General features: G+C 39.9%; 1 protein-coding gene across 4 annotated transcripts in view; it reads right to left on the reverse strand.

The window, feature by feature from the left end:
• Pkn (serine/threonine-protein kinase N) overlaps nt 1-27,195 on the reverse strand; it is a 264,865-nt gene that overhangs the window by 97,521 nt on the left and 140,149 nt on the right. For 3 of the 4 annotated variants that reach the window (XM_065236877.1, XM_065236875.1, XM_065236878.1), the window contains exon 2: nt 12,697-13,018. In XM_065236877.1, the coding sequence (XP_065092949.1) occupies nt 12,697-13,018 (322 nt within the window). Of the gene's footprint in view, nt 1-12,696; nt 13,019-25,262; nt 25,399-27,195 lie in introns of those variants that run through there. The other variant, XM_065236876.1, reaches the window with a different exon arrangement.

The raw sequence follows: 27,195 nt of genomic DNA on the forward strand, positions 1-27,195 counted from the left end.
TTAACTTGAGCAGAAAATCATGGGTAGTATTATATTCTTACTTTGACTATATGGGTGAAGTCAACGATTTACATAGTTGAAGATGCTAATTTCAAATAACAGACTGAAGTGGTAATTTTAATACGATAGAGTGAGGAGATGAAAGTATAGAATTGATAGTTTCGTTTAGAGTACAACAGTTTGAAAATTGCATATAGAGGAGTAGACAGCGAGATAGGACAACTTTTAGGAAGGTACAAATCGTGTACTCCTCACTCTATCGTATCAAAATTACCTCTTCAGTCTGTTATTTGAAATTAGCATCTTCAACTATTATATTCTTATATTATACATATTTTCAAATAAACATATAAATTCATTGGGTAGGGATGGGACCATCCCTGATTGAAGGATTGAAGCGGTTTTTATCGGGAAAGTGGAATTGCCAACTCCCTGTTGTTAACATTTCGTGAATTTTAGGTGGGCTCTTCTCCCCACTCAATGGGACCTCCTCTCGTATGATGGCTTGTTTTGTATAGGGTTGGAACATTTTTTATCATTGGAAGGACTCTATGAACATTTTTGAGTAGGTATCATCACAGAGGATATCGTGCAGGCCTTGGTTGACCCAGTACATCAAATAATATGAACTCGAAGACATCAAGCATTGTTGATCTGGTAGATCATTTTAACTGAATTCCAGAATAATTTGGACGTCCTAGAAAATCAACAAAAAAAGTTCTGGTTATTTTTAGGTATTTGTACTTAAATATCCACATTCTATTAAAAAGCGTTAGTATTTCCTTAAAATATGCTTTAGAAAAAATTGAGACAGAAAGGGTTAAGGAAATAATGAGTTTTGCAACTTTGAAGAACATCTTAATGTCGTAAACAGTCACACACAAAATTTAAAATTTTTAAATAGCATTTTGAGGAATTTAATGCATTGACGAGCCCTGCGTTTTTATCGAACTTAAAACTCCTCCGAAAAAACTTAAATGCTTCTGTGTGAGCGCTGCAACAGTTAAAAAATGATGACATTTGCGTAAAACTAGTGTATTTTGGTGCAATTTTGTTATTGCACCGTCGATGTGGGGGCCTCATAGCCTAGTCAGTAAAGACACGGTATTTCCAAGCCGGAGGCAGCGGGTTAGATTCCCGGTCCGGTAGAGGGAATCTTTCGGTTTGGAAATTTTCTCGACTTCCCTGGGCATAGAGTATCGTTGTGCTTGCCACACAATATACAAATTCATGCATTGGTATTGGCATCGAAAGCTCTCAATTAATAACTGTAGAAGTGCATTTAGAACACTAAGTTGAGAGCACGCAATAAGTTAATATGCACTACGTAATAAGCTTGAAATGCGAATAAGAAAAAAGAAGACCGTTGATGGTTGTGATTTAATAATGATGAACGTCAACCAGGATTGAATGTTCATAAGGACGTAATTGAATCCTTTATTCGATGAATTTGAAAACAGCAAACAACCGAACCGAGGCTCTATGTGGTTGCTCTACAAATACAAATATTTTGGACCCTAATTTAAAATGGTTCCGCTCATCAAACTTTTCTAATGGATTATAAAAGATGGACAAAAACTCTATGAATATGTTTAAATAGATGAGGACATCGCGCAGGCCTCGGTTGATCCAGTAGATTAAATAGGCTGAACTCCTGGGCAATTTTGAGAATCTAGAACATCTTATACATATGGAATTGAAATCTAAATGATGTACATAATTTCTATGAACCTGTTTGGAGTTGTTTCGTAACCAAGGGCATTGTATCAGTCATTGATCATCTGGTAGATCATTTGATCAGAACTCCAGGATAATTTGGAGAACCTTGAACATCTAATGTACAGCAACATGTATTCTAAGTGATGCGCAAAAACTTAATGAACATGGTTAGGTCGTCACTGAGAGCATTGCGCAGGCGTTGGTTGATCCAGTATCATTCCTGGACAATTTGGAGTATTTAGAACATGTTGCATCCAAGCAAATTCATATATTGCTGCATGCGTTGCTAGCGATATGTCTGTCTGTGTTCGAAAACATAATAAATTCATAAGGTTTTGGAGATTTAGGAGCGATTTTTCTTTTTTTTTCGCGTGAGTGATTTTCCGGTATTGAAAAACTTTATCAGTAGTGGTTATGTAAACGTTCGTTCGTTTGTTTAGTATAAACTTGAGTAGCGTTTTTTTTAGGTTGGAGGAGGAAGAAATAATAAAGGAAGGGTTTGGTTGTGAAGGGTTTGTGGTTCGATATCGAAAAAGTAAAATAACAGTGGGAGCGAGAGAAAACCCGAGCAAAGTCCAGCATCGAAATGACAGCAAATTGAAATCAAGTTTTGATATCAACATCAAACTGAAATCCTAATTTGTTTCCAGTTTATGCAATTGATAAATTTTGTTTTCATTTTGCTGTACATTTGGCCTTCAAAAATATGTTGTTGCGGGTTTGTTTTCATTGCCTTAGCATAACATCAAATTGAATACTTGTTTTGTTATCAACAGCAAAAAATGATATCAAATTGAGTTTTCAGTTTGCTCTCACTGATAGCAGAAATAGTTTTCAATGTAATGTCACAGGAAGATTTTTTTGCTCTCAATTTTGATATTTTAACCGTTAAAACGACCAAAACGACAGTAACCTAAGTTATCGTTATCAGCGAAATCACAACATCAAATTTAGATTTCGATTTGATCTCAGACTTTGCTCGGGAACCTATACTGTTTGGACGAAGGAATTTTGAAGATGGTTTCAGAAGTCAGCACTTCAAAAGGGAAGGAAAAAGCAAAGATCATGAGGGTAGTGGAAGTTAGGTTTATGGAATCGGTATTGTGAATGGAAGAAGGGTATAGAATTAAGAAAGAAAATTGGTGAAAGCGGGCGGTCAGTATAACATTACATTATGTTTGGAAAAGAATAGGCACCGGATCAACATTTTGTGTGATCCATCCACTTAGTAAAAAATAAATTTATTTCAGTAGGGGAAATGCAGGTAATGTCGGTCTAAGTGTCCCTAATTTGGGTCCATACGTAAATTCAGCAATCGACTAAATTTTCAATAGCAACCAAAATATCCATTAGTAACGTCCCAATAACGCGTTCATCTAGATATAAATAGCAGATTTTTAGATTTTTTAAGGGACCTCCCTTAGCTCAGTCGGTAAAGGCGCAGCTACAAAGCAAGACCATGCTGGAGGTGGCTGGGTTCGATTCCCGATTCGGTTTAGGAATTTTTCGGATTGGAAAATTTCTCGACTTCCCTGGGCATAGAAGTATGATTGGACTTGCCACACAATTATACCAATGCAAAAATGGTACAGGCATCGAGAGCTCTCAATTAATAACTGTGGAAGTGCATCTAGAACACTAAGTTGAGAGCACGCAATAAGCTAATATGCGATATGCAATAAGCTTGAAATGCGAAGAAGAAGAATAAGAAGAAGAAGATTTTTAGCGATGGACCCAATCTTAGATCTATAGGCCAACATTAGAGACATTTCTCCATATTTCATAAAATGCATTTATAAATGCAGCAATATTCAAAAACTAAATACGACAAGGCACCGTTTGCTGCCTGTTACCGCGGATATTGTAGGTTTCCCAGGTACCTGGTTCAAGCTTCAGTTGGCTGCGTTGGCTATTCTTTTCTTTCTATTCCTGAATAGATAGTGCGAATAAGGGCGTCTATGTGATGTTTTGCTGTACCTGTTGTGGACATTAGTACATCCTTTTCCATAAACTTTTTTATGGAATTTTTCTTCTTCTGCAAAAACACTGCAACTTTTGTTTTTCTTCTTCTGAAAAAACACTGCAACTTTTTAGAAGATATAAACACATTATATAGTAATTCTTGGAAGATACAACGTTTATTTCCACAGTTCAATAGTAACTTCAATTGCACAGAATCAGCTTATTAGCATGTATTAGCAAAGTAAAAATCCACAGATATTTTTTGTAGAGATTTATAAACGAAGAATTCACTGATTCATCCTTACATTTTTCTACATTCTCCTGAATTCTTCTTAGTTTCTTTATTTCCATGTAATTCACTTCAGAATTATGTTAAAATATTACTCAGAATAATCTTGGAATTTTCCTCTAAATTCTCCTTAAAATTATCTAGAAATGCTATTAGAGGTTCCCTTGAAATTTAATTCGCACAATGCCTGAACTCACAAAATTGACTCTCTCTTAGAGTTTATATCAAAACTCTGCAGGACATTTCCTCTGATATAAGGTACACGTACCGTTTCAACTTCCCCACGCGTAGAAACTTGCCACCGTGTACCTTACTTTGGTGTTAACTCTAGAATTATTTTTAAGTGACTGTATCCTGCAATTCCTGAATCCGTGACTTTTTCCCCTTTCACTGGTCACTTTGTAATAAGCAAAATATGATGTTTAACTATGAATAAGACGTAAAATATTTTTAATCAAATGTCAAATGCTTAATGGTTATACGACGATCCGATAATTTTGAAAATTGTTTTTCTGCCAGATTTTTCAAACATGGACCACTGTGCGTCGATCCGCTCGTCGCTTGCATCTATTGTGTGAGAGCGGTGCCGTAGTGATGTTATTTTTTTTTTATTTAATTTCTGTGTTAAAAGTATTACAACAATGCGATAATGTGCGGTTGCATTACCACTTCCACCACCACCAACGGACACCATCCTAAAGCCGAATTGAGGATGAGTTTCAAACCGCTAAAGCCACCCATTATGGCAAGGCAGCAGTGCCGGCAAGGTCGACGAACTGACAGGCACGTCCGATATTGACCGCCGCCGCGCCGCCCCACCGCGTCGGATGCATGTTCGTATGCGACGGATGCAACGGATAAGATTAATGGCAATTGCGAGGTCGATCCCACACCACACACACACACGATTGCGTTGGTGCATCGGTGTCGATTTTTAATATCGGCTCGCTTCAAATCGGTCATTTGTCATTCGCCGCATTTGTCATGTTGGGCAATCTCCGAAAATGTACGTAGTTAACATGTGTTGAAAGCTTCTGCACTGCAATCTTGTTTCCTTATCGTCTACTCGTTTGTCCTTAATGGAATCGTTAACACAGTAGTTTAGTCTGCTGGAATGATTGCAAATATATGCTTTTTCCCAGGGTCTTTACATACAACAAACAATGGTCAACTGTTGCATAATGTATCTGTTTACAAGTCGGTAGGCTAGACTGCATAATATGTAGGTAGCACTCGTTCGATGTTGAGGCAAACCAGCTTATAGTATAGCCGAAGAAGCATTCTCGCACAGCAAATATTACAATTCAGTGTCGTAGTAAGAGTGGGTTTCATTTTAGCTGACAGCTATCATTTTCAAGACTTATTTCGAAATAATCGAGTTTAGGTGGTGTAGTGGTAAGCGTGACTCGCTCTCATTCCAAAGGGCCTGGGTTCAACCCCGTCGGGATTTTCTGAGGCATAAAATTTCTGATCACGCCTTCCTTTAGAAGGGAAGTACAGCCGTTGGTCCCCAGTCCATGCGTTTGATGGGTCGATAGGTAGGGTCCAGGTGTGGGAGCTGTCTCTCTGGCATCGGTAGCATTGGTACGGATAACAAGATCGACGGAAAACAAATAAAAGGTCAGCACCAAAGATACATAAGAAAAATCACTGTAGCCTAGGGCAACATTTCTCAATCTATGGGTCGTGACCCACGGTTGCGAGTTGCGGGCTGTCCTTAGGTGGGTCGCAAGAACCATCATGACGGCCATTTGTGGACTCTTCAAGTAATCGCCTTAATTGGGCTAATGAAAGTAGAGCTACACATTTAAGCTAAAGGTTTTTAATTTATTTATTAAATGTAGTTTATGGAATGTCTCAAAGTGGGTCGCAACAAACGAAAGTTTGAGAACCGCTGATCTAGGAATCTCAGAAAAACTCTGGGAACCTCAGGGATTTTTAGGAGAGTTTCAGAGAAGATTACAGTAGGTTTAGAACTACTCTTCAGAGGCGTCCAAGGGAACCTTCGAAACGATCAGGAAAACTTTGGAGAAGTTCGAAGTCCGTTGAACCAATTAAATAGTTCACCGAACCTCTTAGAATTTTTTCAAGCTACACAAGTTTTTCTTTGTCAAAAGATCCTCATCCTCGTTCTTTGAGCAGCTTAGAACACTTTAGAGCAGCGTTGCATATTTGCGACAACTTGGTCGTGGTGTTTAGAATTTCATGAAAAATTTATCTGCATTCAAAATTGTGTTGGGTTAATATAAGTAGAGCTACCAATAACAATTGAATAATTGATTTTTTAATGTAAAAAATAGAATGCGAAAATTAATGCAAATTTTCATCTAAATTGAAAAGAAGCATTGTAATTTTCGCATTAAACTTCTAAATAGAACCTTAATTTTTAAAATATGATGACGTTTTAAAATCATTCAAGAATTTCAGTGTCAGTTTTGTTATAAATAGGTTATTTAGTATGCGTGAAGTATTTTGGCGACTTTTTTGGGCCATTTTAGGCATTTTTGAGACCTTTTTAAAGTTTCAAAATTATTATGAGGGTTGTCGCTCTCAAGATTGTTTTAAGAGATTCGTAAATAGCCATTCTATGATTTAAGGCCATTTTAGCGGTTTTTAAAGCAATTTAAAGGCATTTTGGTAAATATAGGCTAGATCACAGTGGTTGTGAGGCCATCTATAGTGTGTTGAGGTTATAATGGTTAATTCTGGACGTATTAAAGATTATTTTGAGGGTTTCCAGGACCTCTGTGAAAGCCATTTTAGCGTTTTAAAGACCATTTTAACGTTGTAATATTCCCGGAGTTTTACCATTGAATTGTTTTGAAGTACTTTTCTATTTAGCTTGTCGTGCCTTCTTCTTCTTATTCGCATTTCAAGCTTATTACGTAGCGCACATATGAGCTTATTGCGTGCTCTCAACATAGTGTTCTATAAATGCACTTCCACAGTTATTAATTGAGAGCTTTCGATACCAATACCAATGCATGGATTTGTATATTGCGTGGCAAGCACAATGATACTCTATGCCCAGGGAAGTCGAGAAAATTTCCAACCCGAAAGATTACCTCGATCGGGCCGGGAATCGAACCCGCCGTCTCCGGCTTAGTAATACCGTGCCTTTACTGACTAAGCTATGAGGCTTTTCGTGCCTATTTTGACGATTTAAGACTTTTAAATGTCAATATGTTCTAGCGTTTTGGAAATCATGATTTGATGGCTTTGTTTGTGGAACTGTTAAGCCATTTCGAAGTTTTCATATACATTTCGGCCTTACAAAATTTGCATTGAATATTGGTGGAGCTTATTGATTTTTTCAAAGTTGGTCACAATCGACAAAAGTTTGAGAACCGCTGCTTTAGAGAAGTTTATAGCTTTTTTTTTAGAAAGCATTACCGTGAAGTCTACAGAGAAATTCAGCGAAGTTCAGGGAAATTAATTGTAGTCTATGCAATCTTAAAAATACTCAGGGTGATATGTTAGTTAAAAATACTCAGGGTACTATAGAGGAATTTAGCCGGCGCCGGTGGTGTAGTGGTAAGCGTGACTACTTTCTAACATCCCAATGGGTCTGGGTTCAATCCCAGCCGAGGTCGGTGGAATTTTTCTGAGGTATAACAATCTCTGGTCACGTCTTCCTTCGGAAGGGAAGTAAAGCCGTTGGTTCCGGCCCATGTGTGTTGAATGGGTGCGATATCCTACGCAGGTGTGGAAGCTGCCTTCCTGCACATTCGATTGCCGTCAATGGATGGCAATCGATGTCCGTCGGTGATTGGCACTAGATTGCGGAACAGAGACCGACGTTAAATAAAGGAATGAAGAATGAAGATAGATGAATTTAGGATCGCTTCATAAAGTGTCAGGGAAGACATAAATATACTTTTCAGAGGCGCCCAAGTAAACCTTCGAAAATATCAGGAAAGCTCTAGAGTAGTTTAGGGGAGCCTTAGAGCAGTTCATTGTCTGCTAAACCTCTCTGTAGTCTATCGAACACCTCAGCACTTCTCCACAGCTTTTTATTTTAAATAGACCATACCAAACAATATTTTAAAAAGAAAAGAGCTGTGAATTTTAAAGAATTACGTTGAAGTATTTTGTTTTCAAAGAAATTCAGAGAACCGTATAGTAGTCGGAATGAACATTTCAGATAAGATTGGGATCGATTCACACAATACTCTTTAGTGGCATCCAAGGGAACTTCAGAAAAGACCATTTTAGTGTAGCTCATGGAGAACTACAGATAGGTTCAGTGTTCATCTATAGGATCACTGAACCTATCTGTAGTTCTTCGAATCTCTCAGACGTTATCCGAGCTTCATAGCTTCATTTTCAGCAACTCTTCAAACTTATTTAGAAATTCTCTGCACTTCTCATAGTACTTGAAAGAAGTTGAAAGAACATTAAAGAAGATAAAATAAAAGGCACTTCAGATCAGTTTAGTGAGCTTCACAGTAGAAGACTAGTTAATTTTGGAGAAAAGGACAGTGAAAGTCAGTGAACATCAGCGAACTTAAATGGAATCATCTTTAATCATTTATTGTAGCATCTCAGAAACATTCAGGGAACTTCAGAGAAGAGAGCTTAAGAGGAGGCAAGGAGAACCATAGAAATACTCTTCAGAGACGTTTAAAGGGACCTCGGGCTAACTTAAAAAGTTTAAGGGAATCTCAGAAGACTTCAGGGAACCTCAGAAAAGATCAAGGAACTTAACTAAGAACATTAATAAAGTGCATGGTTGAAACACAATGTTCAGTGAACTTCAGAATTCTGAGTACTTCAAACATTAGAAAAGTTCAGAGAAGTTCCGGGAAACTCATAGAACTTCAAATAGGTTCAAGAATGTTTAAAGAAAGATTGACCCACATCAACCAAGATCACCAAAACTACTTAGAACACCCTCATGAAGTCTGATTACCTCCTATCAACCAGAAATGGTCAATGTAATTTTTTTTATCATGATTGAACTGCAATTGTGGCATGAACAAAAGCCAATTACAAGTTTTTTTTATCGAATTTATTATTCCACACAACCGTCACATACCTAGACGATCTGAAACAAAACATACAGGTTTTTTATAACCTCGCAACCGGTCGTCTCTCTCTCTCTCTCTCTGTGTTCTCTCGATAGTCATAGCAAGCGAGCACGTGATTGGTTGTTTGCGGCCCAAAAGTTTAGTAAAGTTTCAATAGTTTACTAATGGTGTCTACTCAATCCAAGGAATCCAATTCCCTGAGTTTTCCAGGTTTCTCCAGGTCGGATGAAAAAAATTCCAGGTGCATACAAATTATACACATTATTATTTTATCGAACCCCCCTGTTTGCTGGTGGTTCACACTGCTTGCACATGTCGAAAGAACTGTCAATTTAGATTTCAAAACAAAACTGTATCAGGAATCAAAAGTAAATACTTCCATCATGAATTACCGGAAAATTGCTCTAGTTTCGGCAGACGTATTTGCTTTTATTATTATAAATAAAATGAGAAAGAGAAGGTGAACTTTGTGGAGTAGGAAATGGTTGCTCAGGAGGAACACCGGCAGGGATTTGGCTCATCTTGTCCATCAAGAGTTGCGATATGAAGATGAAAATGGATTTCAAAACTTCGCCAGGATGTCGATACCAACTCTAGACAAGCTAGTGGGAAAAGTTCTCACTAGATATACATGATTCCTTGAGTTCTGAAAATTTCTGTTAACAACTCAATTCTGCAAGGTCTTCTAACCTTCAGACGTCCCTGAAGTTTTGTTTCTGTTCTCCGGTAAAATTTACTTAAAAATCAACAATCTTTCCTGACAATCTGCAAATGTCTCGGTAGTTCTACAGATTTCTTTGAAGTTCTGTGTGTTCTTCAGAAATTCAGCAAATTTTCCTAAAAACCTACAAAGTTCCTGAATCCCTGAAGATTTAAGATCCTTGAAGATCAACAATTATCTCTAATGTTCACAACATTTCTAATAATCTACAAACTTCTCGAAAGTTCTGTAATTTTCTCTGCAAATTTTCTATGATTCAATAAATATCTGCAAATATCTCTGAACATCTATACAATTTTCTAAAGAATTAAAAGATTATTTAGAAATTTTTGAACTTTCCGGAAGTTTTAGGAAGTATTCTAAAGTTTTTCTAATTTTTCTGAAGCTGTGCAAATATCTCTAAAGATCAGCGAACTTACCTGAAGCTCTGTGAATGTCTTTCAAAATCCAAGAACCGCAGTAAAATTCTGAAAATTTATTTAAACATCTGCTAATTTTTGAGTAGATTTACGATCTACCCTCTGAACTTTTCTAAAGTTCCTAAAATTTATTTCAAATTCTGTAAAGTTTTCTGAAGTACTGTATTTCTGCTCTAAAGATCTACGAACTGCCCTGAAGTTCAATAAATTTCACAGTAGATCTCCGAACTTTTCTAAAGTTATTTAAATTTCTTTGTGGATTCTTGATCTAAAGATCGGCGAACTTTCCCGAAGATCTGCGAGTTTTGCTGAAGGTTTGCAAATTTTTCTAAAAACGTAAGAATTTTCTGACGTTCTACAGACTTCTCTTAAGGTCTACGGACTTCTCTGAAGTTCTTTAGATTTATCTATTTCAGACTTCCATGGAGTTCTGCAAAATATTGTACTTTTGTACTTCGCTGCGATTTGTTTTTGGAATTGAGATGCTTTTCTGACATTTAACGAATTTTTCTGAAGTTCTCACATTTGTGTGAAACTGTGAAACTTTCCGTCAAATTCCTGCAAATATCTTTAAAGTTCTGTAAAGTTGTCTTAAGCTCCGTAGGTCTATTCCCAAGATCTACAAAAAAAAACTTGAGGCTCCATAAATTTCTCAGTAGATCTGCAAACTTCTCTGATGTTTTGTAAATTCCTCTAGGGTTACCCTGAAGATTTGAAAATTTCCTTGAAGATTACCTAAAGTTGTCAAAATTTATCAGAAAATATTTGAGCTTCCTTGAAGTTTTAAATGTCTCTCTCAAGATCTACAAATTTTCCTGAAATCGTGTAAATATTTATTTTTTTAAATCCCTGAAGTTCTGCAATTTTTACTGAAGATCCATTAACATTTCTGAGATTCTTGTGATTTTTTCAGAAGTCCTGTGATTTTTTTCAAAGCTCTGTAGCTTTGTTCTGAAGATCTACGAACTTTTGTGATGTTGAATAATGTTTCGAGGATCTCCAAACTTCTGTGAAATTGTTTCACTGTAGATTCTTGGACTTGTCTGAAGTTATGCGAATTTCCCTGAAGATTTGTAAAATTTCGCTTATAGTTTTACAAATTGATTTGAAATTATTTTTGTTTGCTTGAAGTTTTGAAAATTTCTTTGAACATTTATCTGAAGATCTACGACCTCTCTTGTGATTTTGTTTTAATGAATTTCTGTTAATAACTTTTAATTTGTTTGTAGATCTACGAACTACCCTGAAGCTCAACAAATTTCTCAGTAGATCTCCGACCCTCTCTGAAGCTCAAAAAAAAAATTCTATTTTGGGTCTCAGACCTGCTATCTGGCATGCTTATTCTTATACAATACATGCTTCGTATGCTTCCTTTTGACGGTTGCCAGTCTCTCTTTTTCGGCTGTTTCCTTTTACGACGGTTTTGATCCTCCACATACAAATCAGCGAAGAGCGAGCGTGACAAGACTCTCTGAATGAACTTGTCTCGTTCGCACACGTTGTCTTAGCTGTCAGATGCTTGTCAAGTTCAGTGTCCTTCAGAAACGTTTCGAGAAACTGAACGAAAAACTTCTTTTGAATTACGAATGAAGTGATAATTGGAAAATTCCTCGAGTGGAACCAAAATTCCCTGAATATTCCAGGTTGTTCCAGAAAAAATAAAATTCCCTGTAAATTCCCGGTTTTCCAGGTTTTTTTCAGGTAGTAGACACCCTGTAGATTAAAATTACTATAATCTGTATACCAAACAAATCTCACATCAATTTTGAATCAAAAGGTGGGAAAAGAATTTAAATCCATAAATAAATGGCCAAGATATAAGCTTATAAAACCTAACACTATTTCGTTACACAATTTTTTGCTTTACACAGTCCACAAAGACGCAATCGCTATGTAAAAAAAAAACGCGTAAAATACCGTGTAAAAAAAAAAGACTTATTATTTTGTGGAACAATTCAAATTCTGTGAAAGGATCACATCGGGTATGATAGTGGTCAAGCCGACATTTTTTGATTAATTTTAAATCAATATTAAAATTTACAAAACTTCTACCATATCTAAAATCCATTCATCCACATTTTACCGTATTCGCTCCATTCTCGCAACCCGTAAAACGACCGTATTGCAGGCTGTGTGCAAAGCGATTCGAATTATCAGTGTTAATTGTTTGTTTTCCTGTTATTATTAAATCAGTGCCACATTACAGCATACTGAACTGAAACAAAAGAAGAAACATCGCTTTGAAAATTGCCGATAATTGGATTGGATTATCTTTGGCGCTGCTTTTCTGCGCTTCTGGTCGTCGTCCGTCCGTCGGCTCGGTTGCTTGCATATAGCTCTCCTCCGTCGTACGAGTGGAAAAGTTCAACAACACCACCCCCGCTGACAGTGGAGAGATGTGCTTGCGATATTTGCACCGAAAATTCCAAACAATCATTATCGCACACACATAAAAGCGTGATGCGGTGTCGTAACAGCCGGCATGGCGTCAATCGCTGGTGGCGGCATGCAGAAATTTATAAAAATTACCCATGAGTGAAAGTGCGCGAAACTTACCCTGTCCGTTGCTGCTGCTGACGCTGTTGCCCTGCGTCAGTATGATCTGGCTTTCCAGCTCGTGTAGTTCGGATTTGAGTTCTGCCAGCTTGTTGTTGCTCTTCTTGACTATGGAGGCCACGTCCGAGAGCGAACGGCGGTCGGTGGCCACTTCCCGGAGTTTTTCCGCACCTTCTTTGATTTTGAGCTCCTTGCGAATCTCCCGCCGGATGGCTTCTTTGATCTCTTCCAGCCGATTGGGCAGTAGGCTCTCCGGTAGGTTGTCTGCGAGTCCATACTTGTGACTGAGTTCGTACAGTACCGGGTGTTTGATGTATTCGCCCTGGAATTTTTCAGAGGAGAAAAGGAGAAAATTAGTCTTTTTTTGAGCTTTCGAAATAAAGCGAGTCATTTGAACTTGAACTCCGTGCCGTCGGGATCGAAACAACGGAGACATGGCATTTTTCGGTGAAGACTTTGCGTGCGCCAAATTTAGTAGCTCAGTGGCGCACGTACGGTGAATGATAATTTCGTTGTCAACAGACGGAACGCGCGAAAGTCGGTCACCTGCCGTGCAGACGGAATCCGAAGGGAAGAGGCTTTCGGTCGGAACCCAATGCAAATTATATAGCTCAGCGGAAAATGACTAGGTTGATTTTCGGTCCGGGCGACATGCATGCGAAAGAGAAAACGATAATTTCGGGTAGTCAGTGAACAATTTTTTAGGCTAAAGTCACATAAATCACCCTTCCTGCCTCCAAAAACCGGGTCAAATCCGAGCGCTGGGAAAATGTCAACCGTTTTATTTTGAGCCCAAACCGAAATGCATTCGTTTTAATTAAATTGAGCCATCAAAACGGCACAAATTGACTCACAAATCAGATGTAAATCAAACTATAAACTGACATAATCCGACACCTTTTAAAAAAGCAGCAGAGGGATCACCCTTTGAAATTCAAAGCGATATCGAATCGAAACTAGGTGGAGCAAGTCCATTCCCCACTGAACGGCAGCAGCATTACCGTTATACGTCTTACCAAATAAAACTTCTCCTACAGTGAAATTGAATTTTAAATCACTCGTACGTAGAGGTACTGAGATACCGATTCCGCTTTCAGCTCAACTCTTCTTGAGCAGTGGGAAGTGCAAAGCCAAGGCACCAGCCAGCAGCACTTCTGTGGAATGTAAAAGCACACACATTTGGGAAGCACACTTGAAGTCGATGGAAAACACAATTTGCATGAAATTATCATACACCTTCTCACTCCCGGCGTGCAACTGTGAGGATCATCAACACGTAAGGAGAGGGGGGGGGGGGTATCATGCATCAGTTCAGTTCAATGTTCGTGTGAAGGTGCCAAGAAGTGGTTCACCGAGAGACTCTCCCTCTCGGGGGAGAAGAGTTTGAAGCAGCTTCTCGCTTGATGGTGGTTGGTAGCTTCTAATAGCGCATCCGTCAATTCCCTAGCAAGTGTTGATGGACGATGTGCTGAGAATTCGGAATTGGAACGAACTGGGACATGGAGGCGATGTCCGATGGGTTTTATAATGGCTATAGCAGCGGTTCTCAAACATGCGATGATTGTGAATCATATGGAGGAATTTCATAAACACGGTACCCACCAAGGCCAAAATGATCTTAAAAGGTATACATAGCTTAGAAATTCCAAAACAGCGAGAAAAAAAAAATCAAGATGAGTTTAAAAACTAAAAAAAAAAGCCTAAACAACGCAAAATGACCTGAAACTTGCCGTAGTAGTAGCCACAAAATCAAATTAAGCAAATCAAACCAAAAACGGCATTGCGCGAAAATAGTCTGATAAACCAAAATAGTTATCAAAACAATTGCATGACTCTAATATAGTAGAATTAGAATAGTATTGAAAACACTACATAATTTAGCAAACCCAAAATGACGTTAAAAACGATAAAATAATCAAGGCAACTTGAAAATCCTTCTTTAGGCGTCAACATCTTTATAAAAACGGTAGACCAGCGGTTCTCAAACTTGTATGTATTGCGACCCACTTTAATAAATTCCATAAGCTTGCGACTCACCAATATTGAATAGAGATGTTGTAAGTCCAAAATGATTACAAAAAACTACAAAATAGCTTTAAGTTAATGGCAGAAAATAATTTGAAAATCCTTAGTCATCGGAGAAGTATAAAAACTACAAAATATTATTAAAACTAATTAGGCGCCGGCGTAGCGATTAACAGGCTGGCAAATGACTGGAATAATGCGTACCACCGGTACTTCGCGTACTTGAAGGTTATAAAATAGACCCGTCACGCAAGTGAAAGTGGTCCTAGCCTCTTGCCCAGTAACTGCTATCCCTTCCTCCCCGCGGCGCCGGCTGGGGTACGAGTAACCAACCCCGGTGGGAACTTTGGTCGTATGCTGACAGGGAAGGGGGAGCTGCATCCTTTTCGGAGGATGTGGCTTCCAAAACCCGAGCGTCTGTTCTCCATGTTAGGGGTTGAATACGAAATGCTTCTCCCCGAAAGCTATACCCAAGATGGCAGTCCCATCACGGCGGATAGGAGAGCTTAGGCCAACCACCTACTGTCTCCGAAACCTTCAAATTGTTACAGAAACCTATAGTGAAAGATTACGAACTGATTTTATGGCAACGACTTTTAGTGCTAAACAACGGACAAGAATTGGAACATGTACTGACGCTAGCTCAACAGGGTGAACTGGAACAGCTCGCCAGTGAGGCTAGAAATCCTGGGAGCTAGAATCCTGGGTATGAGCTAGAAATCCTGGGATGAAGCTATAAATCTAGGACTCCGGTCGACTGGATGCAGGGCGTCTTGGTAAAAGTCGCCAAGAAGGGGGATCCAACTGCATGCGACAACTGGCGAGGCATCATGTTACTGTGTATTGTTTTCAAAGTTCTGTGTAATGTTATCCTCAATCGGATACAGGAGAAGATCGACGCGACTCTCCGGCGACAGCAGGCAGGATTCCGTGCTGGAAGATTCTGTGTGGACCAAATTGTCACGCTCCGCATTATCTTGCAGCAGGTCAATGAGTTCCAAGAGTCTCTGTACTTGGTATTCATTGACTACGAAAAAGCTTTCGACCGACTAAACCACGAAAACTGAGGGGCACTCTGATACGCAAGGGAGTCCCTTTCTCATGCAGAGTGTTGTACAACGGAGCTTTGTCTGACCCGATTCGGGTAATCGCGGGTGTGAGGCAAGGATGTATATTATCACCGCTACTGTTCCTCATCGTAATCGACGAGATCATGGTTGGAGCTGTTGACCGTATACCGAACCGTGGGTGGCTGTGGCAACCTATTACCAAGGAGCATCTCAACGACTTCGATTTGGCTGATGATGTTGCGTTATTAGCACAACGGCGCTCTGACATGCAGAGTAAGCTCGACGACCTTGTGGAACGCTCCTCTGAAGCAGGTCTAACCATCAACGCCATCAACGTCAACAAGACCAAATCGTTGGATGTCAACACGGAAAACCGTTCCAATTTCATGGTAGCTGGGCAGGCAGTCGAGAAAGTCGAAAGCTTCCAATATCTTGGCAGCCAGATAGCGTCGGACGGCGGCACCAAGAGCGACACAGGTGCACGGATTAAGAAGGCGAGGGCTGCTTTTGCCAGTTTGCGAAATGTATGGAGAGCGAAACAGATCAGTCGACGCACCAAAATCCGAATTTTTAACTGCAACGTGAAGTCTGTGCTGTTATACGCCATAATTCGTGCCTGGTGGCCCCACAATTGGATCTCAAATTCCGAGCTTCATCGTTTGTGCCATCAAAAGCCGATAGAGACAGAAATTCGTGAACGGAAGTGGAGGTGGGTTGGCCACACACTTCGACGGGGCGGAAACGAAATCTGCAAGAAAGCACTGGACTGGAAACCAGTAGGACAACGCAGCAGAGGCAGACCCATAGGCTCGTGTCGGCGGAGCCTAAATAGTGAAATTAAGAACGTTGACCGAAATTTTACTTGGGCACAGGTCAAGGCCAAAGCTAGTAATCGCCCAGGATGGAAATCTTTCACAAAGGCCCTTTGCACCCCTGGAGGAGCGCAGGATCGTTAAGTAAGTAGTGGTTAACATCCATACCTCTCACGCCAAAGTCACGAGTTCAAATCTCACCCCCGGTCAAGTCACAAATGACCCAAGAGTGTTAAAGTGACTATAATAAAAAAAAATAGAAAACCATGGAATAATGGAGCAGTTCCGGACAAAATGGCAAAACATAAATTGAATGTTTTAATCAACCTTCTCTGATTTGTATGATGCTTCGCGTAATTGTTTGTTAGTGGCTTTGTTTATGCCATTTTAGATCTTATAAAATTTTCAAAATGTCGTCTTTGAAATTTTTCATAAAATTGTAGCTGAAACGGCATTTCTTATCTAGCCCTTATTTTAAGTAAAAATCACAAAAATATGAAACGTTAAAAACCGAAATGACTCAAATGGCCTTCTGATTTTTGAATTTTTTTTTAAAGATGATTAAAAATGCCAAATTGTTTGATCTGAGATGAATTCCAATGGTTTTCTGAGGAAGAAGAAAGGAAGTGCTGAAGTGAATTCTTAACTATGTACATTGATTGATGAGCGTTGATATATCTTATAAGGAATAGAAGATAAGGGTTTTGAAGAAGTTTGCAAGTATTAAACGAAATACGTATCTGTTAAAGATTTTTAAAAGTGATAGTGAAAGTGATACAATAGTAGTAGAATTAAATGAACTCCTATGCTATTATTAGAATAATTCCAAGGGAGTTGTGGGGAGAACTTCATGGAAGGATCTTGAGGAGAACAGTGGGACATTTAATTTAATTAAAATCCCAATAGAATTCTTACGAGCATTCAAAGAGAATTATTAACAAATGTTAAGGCAATATTTTTTTTTTCCTTTATTTTAGAGATTTTTAGCCTTAGGCTAGTTCATCTCTTGTTAAGGCAACAGTATTTAAAGGAACTCAAAGAAAAATACCAAAGAAATCGTAATCTGATGTTAATTAAAAAAAATGGAGAAAACGTAAAAAGACATTCTAAGAAAAGGTTAAAGAACAGGACAAGATATTTCTGAGAACAATTCAAAAGTTTTTCTGAAGAGTATTTCAAAAGATTTCTGAGAAGAGTTTTGGCTAGAGTTCAATTAAAATTTTTGAGAATTATTCAGAAGGGATTGAATTCTCACAGTAGTTAAGAAAAAAAAACTAAGAAGGATTCCATGGAAATTCTTAGGAAGGTTTCAAGGGAGTTCCATGGTATTACAAGAAGAGTTTTCTGGTTGCTCTGGTTCACTTATTGGCGTTGGTGTTGGGAAAATAGGAAAGATTAAGCGTGTCATTCGGGAGGGATTTCTGGCGGAGCTGGACCACGACATTCACACAGGTGTTCGAGGTGTATACAAGAACGTCGAGAGATACCAGGATAACCAATAAATTCAATAAATTAAATTTTCAGTATCAACCGGTTATCCAGCAAATTTTTATTGGTTTCATGTAAACAGCTTAATGTGGCATGATTAATGTCAACAATAAATGTGAATGGAAAAAGGCCTGGGCATTTTATTTTAAATACATAAACCGGAGAAAAACTCCATGCCCCTCTATTGAGAAATAAAATGAATTTTCGGTTTTTTTTTTTAATTAGTCAGGTTTTACGATTGCAACAAATTATCACATTATGTTAAACAATTGAGATAATTATTTGATGTGTGAAGAAATGTTAAAAATTTTTAAACGATTTAGAATTTTGAAATTTTTCTAAGTTACATGTAAATTTATTCGAAGGGCACTAGGTCAAATTGATAGACTGGTCATAGAAATTCTTAAAGAAAATAATTAGATCTATGGAATAACATTTGATTTTTTTTCCCTTGATTTGTTTTCCGTCGATCTTGTTTTCCGTGCTAAGCACCAATGCTACCCACACCAGGACCCTACCTATCGACCCATCAACTCATGAACCGGGGACCAACGGCTTTACTTCCCTGATCAGGGATCTTATGCCTCAGAAAATCCCGGCCTGCTGGGGTGAGAGGTAATCACGCTTACCACTACACCACCGGCGCGAAAATTTTAAGGAAAACTAAGTTAGTTCTGAAGAGACTAATATGGGGATTGTGAGTAGAATCGAAGACAACATGTCAAGAAGACTGGCAACTTTGCCAGAATCCATCCAGGCGATAGATACAGTAGCGCTGCGCTTGGGCGAAGGTGGAAGCAATGTATAGAAGAATAAGCAAATACACACACACACATTTCTTCTATGGCTGGAATCATCGCTATAACAGTCGATCGGTGCATTTACCTTTGAGCGGCAGATGACGCGATTGTACCTGTCTCATAGCGGACGTATTGAAAATTGGAAGAGTTGCCAGTCTTCCTGATATGTTGTCTTCGGTAGAATTTAAAGAGAATTAACTAAACGACCAAATAAATGATGCTATAACTATAGTGCTGAAACTACGCCTAATAATGACCAACGGCTGAAAATCTCTTAAATATTGATCAATCAATTAATCAAAGAGAAATTCTGAGCAGAACTGCTAGGAAATATGGACGACAATGCAAAAGGGATTTTATTCTTTTTTTCCTTTGGTTTGTTTTTTTCCGTCGATCTTGTTTTCCGTGCTGAGCACCAATGCTACCGACGTGCCAGGAAGGCAGCTCCCACACCTGGACCCTACCTATCGACCCATCAACTCATGAACCGGGGACCAACGGCTTTACTTCCCATCCGAAGGAAGGCGTGATCAGAGATGTTATGCCTCAGAACATCCCGGCGGCGCCAACTGGGATTGAACCCAGGCCTTCTGGGGTTCAAAAACTAATTGCAGAATTTCAAGCTAGTTTGAAGATAGTTTCAAGAAGGTTCCTCCGAGAATTAATAAGAATTTTGGATGATTTTTAAGGGGTTTCCGGGAGGGTTTAGCAGGAAATTTTGAGCATATTTTGAAAGATTTTCTGAGTAGTGTTCTAGGAGATTCTGATGAAATCTGCAAGGGACAGTTTCAAGCTAATTCCAAGAGATCATTTCAGGGGTAGTTTTATTAATGAATATCAAGGAAATTCAGAGGTGAAGTCAAAGGAAATGTTTGATAACACGTTTGTAAATTACAGTGTTCACTCGGCTGTCGACAAAAGCAGGCCACTCTCGATGTGTGCCACGCGATCGTCTGTTTTCTTGGCAGCAACTATTGTGTGGTCCTCCTCATTGTTCTTCATCAGCAGTTCTTTCGGTCGATGTGTCGTTGACTTTGGAAAGCAACCGTTTCGTGATAAGTGTGTGAGTGCTGACCACGTTTTGCGCCCATTACTGCAATGGAAGCGCTCTGACACTTGTTGGCAATACTACCATAAAATTAAACCACTGGAAGTGGCTCCCGTTCTGAAGGAGGAGGCTTTTTGGATAGCAGAAGATAAAGTGTTTATTGTGTTGTACCTTTTGACTATTAATATGTATTGTATAGTGACCAAGAATCCTCGGCTCTGTAAAGTTAATTCGGTTGAGCCTTATCAAATAAATTAATAAACAACAACGTTTCTAAATTATTAGTTGCATAGCAAGAGATTTTCAAGGAACGTTTCAAGCGAATTGTAAAGAAAATTATGGATAAATTAGAGAAAATTTTAACGACAATTATTAAGAATGTGTATGTAAATGTAGAATGAATTCCTACAGTTTTTTTTTTATGAAATTCCTTAAGTTTTCTGCACCGAATTCCGAGAATGTTTATGAAGAAAATTTATAATTTCTAAAAAATACCGAACATAATTATACGATTATTGAGCACAATCCTGCTGAAAGTAGAAGCAATTCTAAATCCTAGCACGATCCTAGCAAAATATTTGAGACATTTGCAAAGAGATCCTGAGCAGGGGTTGAAACCGTTGACGTTTTGGACTACACTCGCTTCGTTTTCGTGCGTAACCATCTGTTTGTATTCGTACACTCATTCCCTACCGTCGTCTTTCTCACACAACACAAACGGTAGAACAACATTCGAGCAAAAAGAGAATAATTATCAAACAACTATCATAACAGCCATTCCATAGCAAAACAATATAGTGGTTCTCAGAATTTTGTAAAAATTGGTCCAAAAAATATTTCTTTTTTTCAAAAAATCATAACTTTTGAACACAAAATTGCGTCATGGTCATGTTACAGTCGCTATAAATCAATGGAGTAATTTGATTTGCATAGGAGTATTGAGCGAAAACCCAAAACTTGATAACTTCAAAAAAATATAACTCAAGAACAAAAAAAAAAAAAAACACACATCGCTGATTTTTTTATATGCTGTGTAAAAAAGCCTTCATTTTCACAGGAAAAATATAAAAACATATTGCGCTCTCTGTCTACAACCATGAAAACCATAAAAAAAAACAAATACCAATAAATGTTTTTCAATTCAAAATCCCAAAATTATTATAATAAAATACCATGATATTTTTCCTAAAAAGTTTTTAATTAGTTTTTATTTGATACTAGCTGAGTGTGCCCGGCCTTGCTCGGGATTCAATATTAGCTTGGGTTTATGCGCCCATCATAAGAACCTTTCCCTGCCCCAGACAGACACACAGATCAGAGGTCCAACGATGCCGGTTGAAATGTGCCCCAAACAAGCTGAAAGCCAACGTGGAGGGACTTTTCCCACAGCATGACCCAACGAACTGGCCACCTACACCATATGGCGAGGTAGATGAAGACAACGTTGAACAAGTCTCCAACGAAGAACTCATAGCAGCAGCGAAAGGGTTGAAAGCGAATAAAGCTCCCGGCCCGGATGGAATTCCCAACGTGGCGTTGAAGGCGGTGATCCAGACGTTCCCGGACATGTTCAGGATGGTGCTGCAGAAATGTCTGGACGAGGGTCAGTTCCCTGATAGGTGGAAGGTACAAAAGCTTGTGCTGTTGCCGAAGCCCGGAAAACCGCCGGGGGATCCTGCATCGTATAGGCCAATATGCTTGCTGGATACTGTAGGAAAACTCTTGGAGAGGATCATCCTCAACAGGCTGATGAAATGCACGGAGAGTGAACACGGATTGTCGGAGAGACAGTTTGGATTCCGGAAAGGGAGATCGACGGTGGATGCAATTCGGACAGTGATTGACAGAGCCGAGAAAGCTTCCAAACAGAAGCGGGGAGGAAATCGATACTGCGCCGTGATTACGATTGATGTGAAGAATGCATTCAATAGCGCCAGCTGGGAGGTCATCACCAAGGTTCCAGAATACCTCTGCAGGATTCTAAGTAATTACTTCCAGAACCGGGTCCTGGTCTACGTGACAGACACGGGGCAGAAATCGCTTAGAATCACGGCGGGAGTTCCCCAAGGCTCTATTCTAGGTCCCACACTGTGGAACGGAATGTACAATGGCGTGCTGACGCTCAAGCTGCCCAAAGGAGTTGAGATCGTTGGCTTTGCGGACGATGTCGTCTTGACGGTAACCGGTGAGACGCTGGAAGAAGTGGAAATGTTGGCAGCCGAGGCGATAGATACGATTGGTAACTGGATGCAAGGAGCGAAGCTGCAGATAGTCCACCACAAAACAGAAGTGATGTTGGTCAGTAACTGCAAAGCAGTGCAGCGGGCAGAAATCACCGTTGGAGAGCACACCATTGTTTCGAAGCGCATGCTAAAGTATCTGGGAGTGATGATCGACGACAGGCTAAACTTTAATAGCCACATCGAATATGCTTGCGAGAAGGCGGCGAAGGTCATCAACGCAATAGCCAGAATCATGCCGAACAATTCTGGTCCAAGCAGCAGCAGCAAGAGGCGTCTTCTGGCTAGTGTGTCCTCATCGATACTAAGGTACGGAGGTCCAGCCTGGATTGAAGCGCTGAAAACGAAGCAGAACCAAAGGAAATTGAGCAGTACGTTCCGGCTCATGGCCATGCGAGTCGTGAGTGCGTACAGAACCATTTCGATGGAGGCAGTATGCGTTATCGCCGGTATGATCCCAATCGGCATCACCTTGGTGGAGGACTACGAGTGCTATATGACGAGAGAAACCAGAGGAGTACGAAAAATGGTGAGAACGGAGTCGATGGCTAAGTGGCAGCAGGAGTGGGATGCAGCAGAGAACTGTAGATGGACACACAGGATAATACCGACTCTTTCGACCTGAGTGAACAGGTAGCATGGAGCAGTCAACTTCCACTTGACGCAGTTCCTGTCTGGACATGGCTGCTTCAGGAAGTACCTGCATCGGTTCGGACACACAACGTCACCCTTCTGTCCGGAGTGTGGGAATGTGGAAGAATCACCAGCGCACGTGGTCTTCGCATGTCCTAGATTTGATGATGTTCGAGAGGATATGCTCGCCCTTAGCACGGAGAATGTCGTGAAAGAAATGTGTCGAGAGGAGGGCACATTTAACGCCGTCAACAGAGCAGTAACGCAGACCATGTCAGCGCTGCAGCGAAAATGGCGAGAAGACCAACTAGAAAGTAGTAATGTGCCTACACAAGTGCGAACTGAAAGCCGAAACCGGGCGAACTCTCCGTCAGAGTAGGCTGTATCCACCACCGGGGATAACCGAGTAGAACGTGACGCTGGGAGCTAAATGGCTCACAAATTGGAGAGACGATCAGCGAACTGGAAGCGCCAATTAGCGTAATGCACGGCCCCCTCCGAAGTAATACGACAAGTGGTTCCGGGGGAAAAGGGCAAGGCGTCTAAAGGAGGTTTTAGTGCGGTAAGAATCCCACACACCGTGTCACCGCGACTGTGCGCCCAGTCGTCAAGCGGTGGCACGATGGCCTTTTTGAAGGTTTCCTCCTTGCCAAAAAAAAAAAAACCATCGAGATGGACAATTGAGCAGTTCCACCAGATGCTAGATGGGCTCACCGGAGAGCTCATTGGACGGAGACCAGTCGTCATCGCAGGAGATTTCAATGCTTGGGCAGTGGATTGGGGGAGCAGGTGTACCAACGCAAGAGGGTATAGCCTGCTGGAAGCTCTGGCAAAGTTGAACGTCAGTCTGGCCAACGTAGGAACCATCAGCACCTTCCGCAAAGATGGTAGGGAATCCATTATCGACGTTACTTTCTGCAGTACGTCGCTAATGGCAAATATGAACTAGAGAGTGTGCGAAGAGTACACCCATAGTAACCAAAATAGGACGAAAATAAGCGAGCGGAAGTGGAAGACGAAGGCATTAAATAACAATCTCTTCATCGAAGCTCTAAGGGTAGACAGCAGCGTCCTGGGCCTAAGCGCGAACGAGTTGACCGAATCACTAGCAAGGGCAAAAAAAAAATAGACGGGCAGACATAAATTCATCATCGATTTACCCAGTGATTGAAAAAATCGATTTTTTGAACCACTCTAACATGGAAATGGTCACCCTAATGACAAAATACAAAAATACGGGTCTAATATTTTGCTATAAGCAACAAAACTACCAATTTTTACGAAATTCTAGGAACCACTTTATAGTTTTGCTATGGGATGGCTGATATGACAATGTGTGATATCGTTCTAATTTCTCAATTTGGTATAAATTAAACCATTTCTGATCAGAAATTTTATTACTAGGACATCGTTGCTTTCTATTTTCAGTAATCAAACAAGCACAACATTAGTAGCTCATTTTATGAGAAAAACTAAAATACATGCATTCGTGACGGTCTTCGGCGACAGTGGTTAAGGTAAGTGGATGTCTCAGAGCACCTAAATTTAAATGCATTTGTGTGTATGAATCGGTAAAGGATCAGGGCATCAGGAAACTTTTGAGTTCCGAAATTTGAATTTTTAAAATAGGTTTTCAACATATAGAAGAACATTCGTAGCTTTGATTAGTTCTTCTAAGTAATCCTACATTTTATTTTATTTTTTCAAAGTTCAAGTTTTTAAAGATTGTTTATCTCCTTTTGTAAAGAAAGATTTAAATGGTAATTAGTCGAAACTCTTAGCTCGTCCACGTAAACTAACACCACGTAAAGTTTCGACAAATCAACGTTTGAATCTTTGTTTACAAAGGCAGATATGGCTATTGGAAAATTCACTCTTTAATTATAGGTCTTGATTTTTGTTTGTGAAGCAGTTTTAAAAAAGCAAAGCCATAGAAATGTTTTGTCAATTTAATGGTATCATAAAATCACCTTTAAAATCAATATTGAGTTTAATCATAAATTCGAGCAGCACAAGGCCAGTGCAGAAAATTCTCCACCAGTGCACAACTAGTTCATCGAAGGCAAATTATTCAAATTATCTGATCCAACGAAACAACCGCCAATTACCATCGATAGTACACATACCAGCGTACAACTGATGCAAGAGCATCGAATGCTTTTGCAGGCAAGCGAGAAACAATGTAAGCAATTTTCAAAGTCGAACAAACATTTCGCATTTCTAAATCCGCTAAACGTTGCCCGAGCAACAATTACAACTAGCAACTATGTAAGCACAGGGTCGAACCAATTCCCAACCCCCTCCAATGCTGAAAGATTGGACAAACAACGAAATCGAACAAAAACAGAAAACGCTAAAGCAGCTAAAACTACACAACACAAACAGCACAAGGGAGATCATTACGCACGATTCCGTTACGCAGCATTTATTAAGAGACGAAGAACAAATACCTTATCTGAGGTGGTGGCGGCGCTAACACAGGTGCTAAAGACACGGCTTCGTCTCTTGCGCTGGCGGTACTCGGCAATCTGAAGATCCATAGTCAGGGAGGTGCTGCCCCGGCCCGATATGTTGTAGGTCTAATTATTATCTTCACTCTTGGTTCCTGTTTTCGCTCACTGGCACTTACGCACAAACTCCGATAGGATGAAGATTCGATACTTATTCTTCTTTTTTAATGTTGCTGTTTCATGTTCCAAGTAGCAATTTTGCTTCCACTCTTACACCGATGATTTGTGTTCGGTGTTGCTGGATAATACCGTCGCCGCAGTCGCCATACTAGCTCGGGGCATTTCTCTCGGTCCGGATTTACACAGAGCTGGTTTATAAGGATTGCTACTTCGAACAACACGACGACGATTGGTTACACACTTGTATCCCGCTGCTTCTTTTGGTGCTACTGCTGCGTGAAAACTCCCTGCGTGCTGCACTTTGTTTTCTGCTCGTTATCTGAGCACTGGAAGTACAGTGCACGGTGGGAAATTTGAAATCATGTTTAAGTACACTTCAACGGATTTGAAAACATTTATAACAAAATCATATGGAAACCGTATTTTATAGAATATTAAAAAAAAAATCAGTGAAATGCAGAAAGGTCAGTTCTGATTTCTAGTTTTGAAACTAAAATTAACAAATTAAATCTTTGTGGAACCTATTTTCATCGACAGAAAGTCCCACTATCCTGCGCCGGATTCTGCCATTTCTTTCTCATCGATAAAGCATAAAGCTGCCTGCGGAAGACAATTTATTGGTTCCAGATTGGTTTCACTTTTGCATCACGCACTGCAAGCGGTGGCGGTGGCAGTGTCACATGATTACCATCGCATCGGTACTGCCTACTGCACAGAGATGAAGGAATCGTCGATGGACACAAGGCCCGGCAGCCAGCACAGCGGAAGTGTGTCCACAGCAATAATGCAGTCGGTGGCTTGGAGTGGACCAATAAAATTAAGTCTCATTAGGTCGTCTAATTTGGTACCGCTACCCGTCGCTTGTTTGTCTGGGTCAAGTGATGATGATGATGATGATGATGATGATGATGATTGCGAGGAAGGCGATGTGCTGCGGTGGGCAGTTTGTTGATAATTACGTGGATGTATCGCCAGGAAATATTAATTGATCCGATGTTTTGAACACACGGTTGATATTTTATTGACGTGGATTTCCAATGGTTTCTCCAGTGTCTTCAATTATTTTATGTACTCTCATTTCACACTTGTCATTGTCATAGGGTGACGGGAACCGACATTGACCCTATGTTCCTACTTACATGTACTTGGGACAAGAACAGTGGGCTTTCCCACCATTCTTCAGTTACTAAGGACTAAACCTGGAAGATTACGATTGAAGTTTTCTGGACATGAAATCAGGTTGCGTTGGATTTTCATTCCTGTCTTTGGACCACTGATCAGTAAGCTGATCATAAATAATTTGTAAATAATTACAGCAGAAGCGTGCGGCAGCTAACCCGCGTTGTTTATACCCGTCTCTTTGTCTGAAACAATTAATCTTAATGTGGTACAGTGCACGGCAATCTAATCCAATTTCATCGGGCAATTCCGAAATGATCTACAGCCAGTGACCGAACCGGGAAGTTCCGTCGGTCGATAGATCATGAGTGTTTTAGTGAATGGTCTGTAGAACCATACATCAATCGTGAGCGTGATTCGTGAAACCGAATCCCACGGTGATAGTGCGTGAGGAAATTTTGCTGTGTGAAGATCAGTGCTACTTAGGTGAAATTTCGTATTCCCAGACTTGTGGCTCCGTTGTTGGATAACACTTCTTCTTCTTCGCATTTCAAGCTTATTGCATATCGCATATTAGCTTATTGCGTGCTCTCAACTTAGTGTTCTAGATGCGCTTCCACAGTTATTAATTGAG

The sequence above is a fragment of the Ochlerotatus camptorhynchus genome, unplaced genomic scaffold (genome assembly GCF_037179485.1).
Source record: "Ochlerotatus camptorhynchus isolate MF236.1 unplaced genomic scaffold, CSIRO-AGI_Acam_v1.1 ptg000577l, whole genome shotgun sequence".
Classification (NCBI taxonomy): Eukaryota; Metazoa; Arthropoda; class Insecta; order Diptera; family Culicidae; genus Ochlerotatus; species Ochlerotatus camptorhynchus.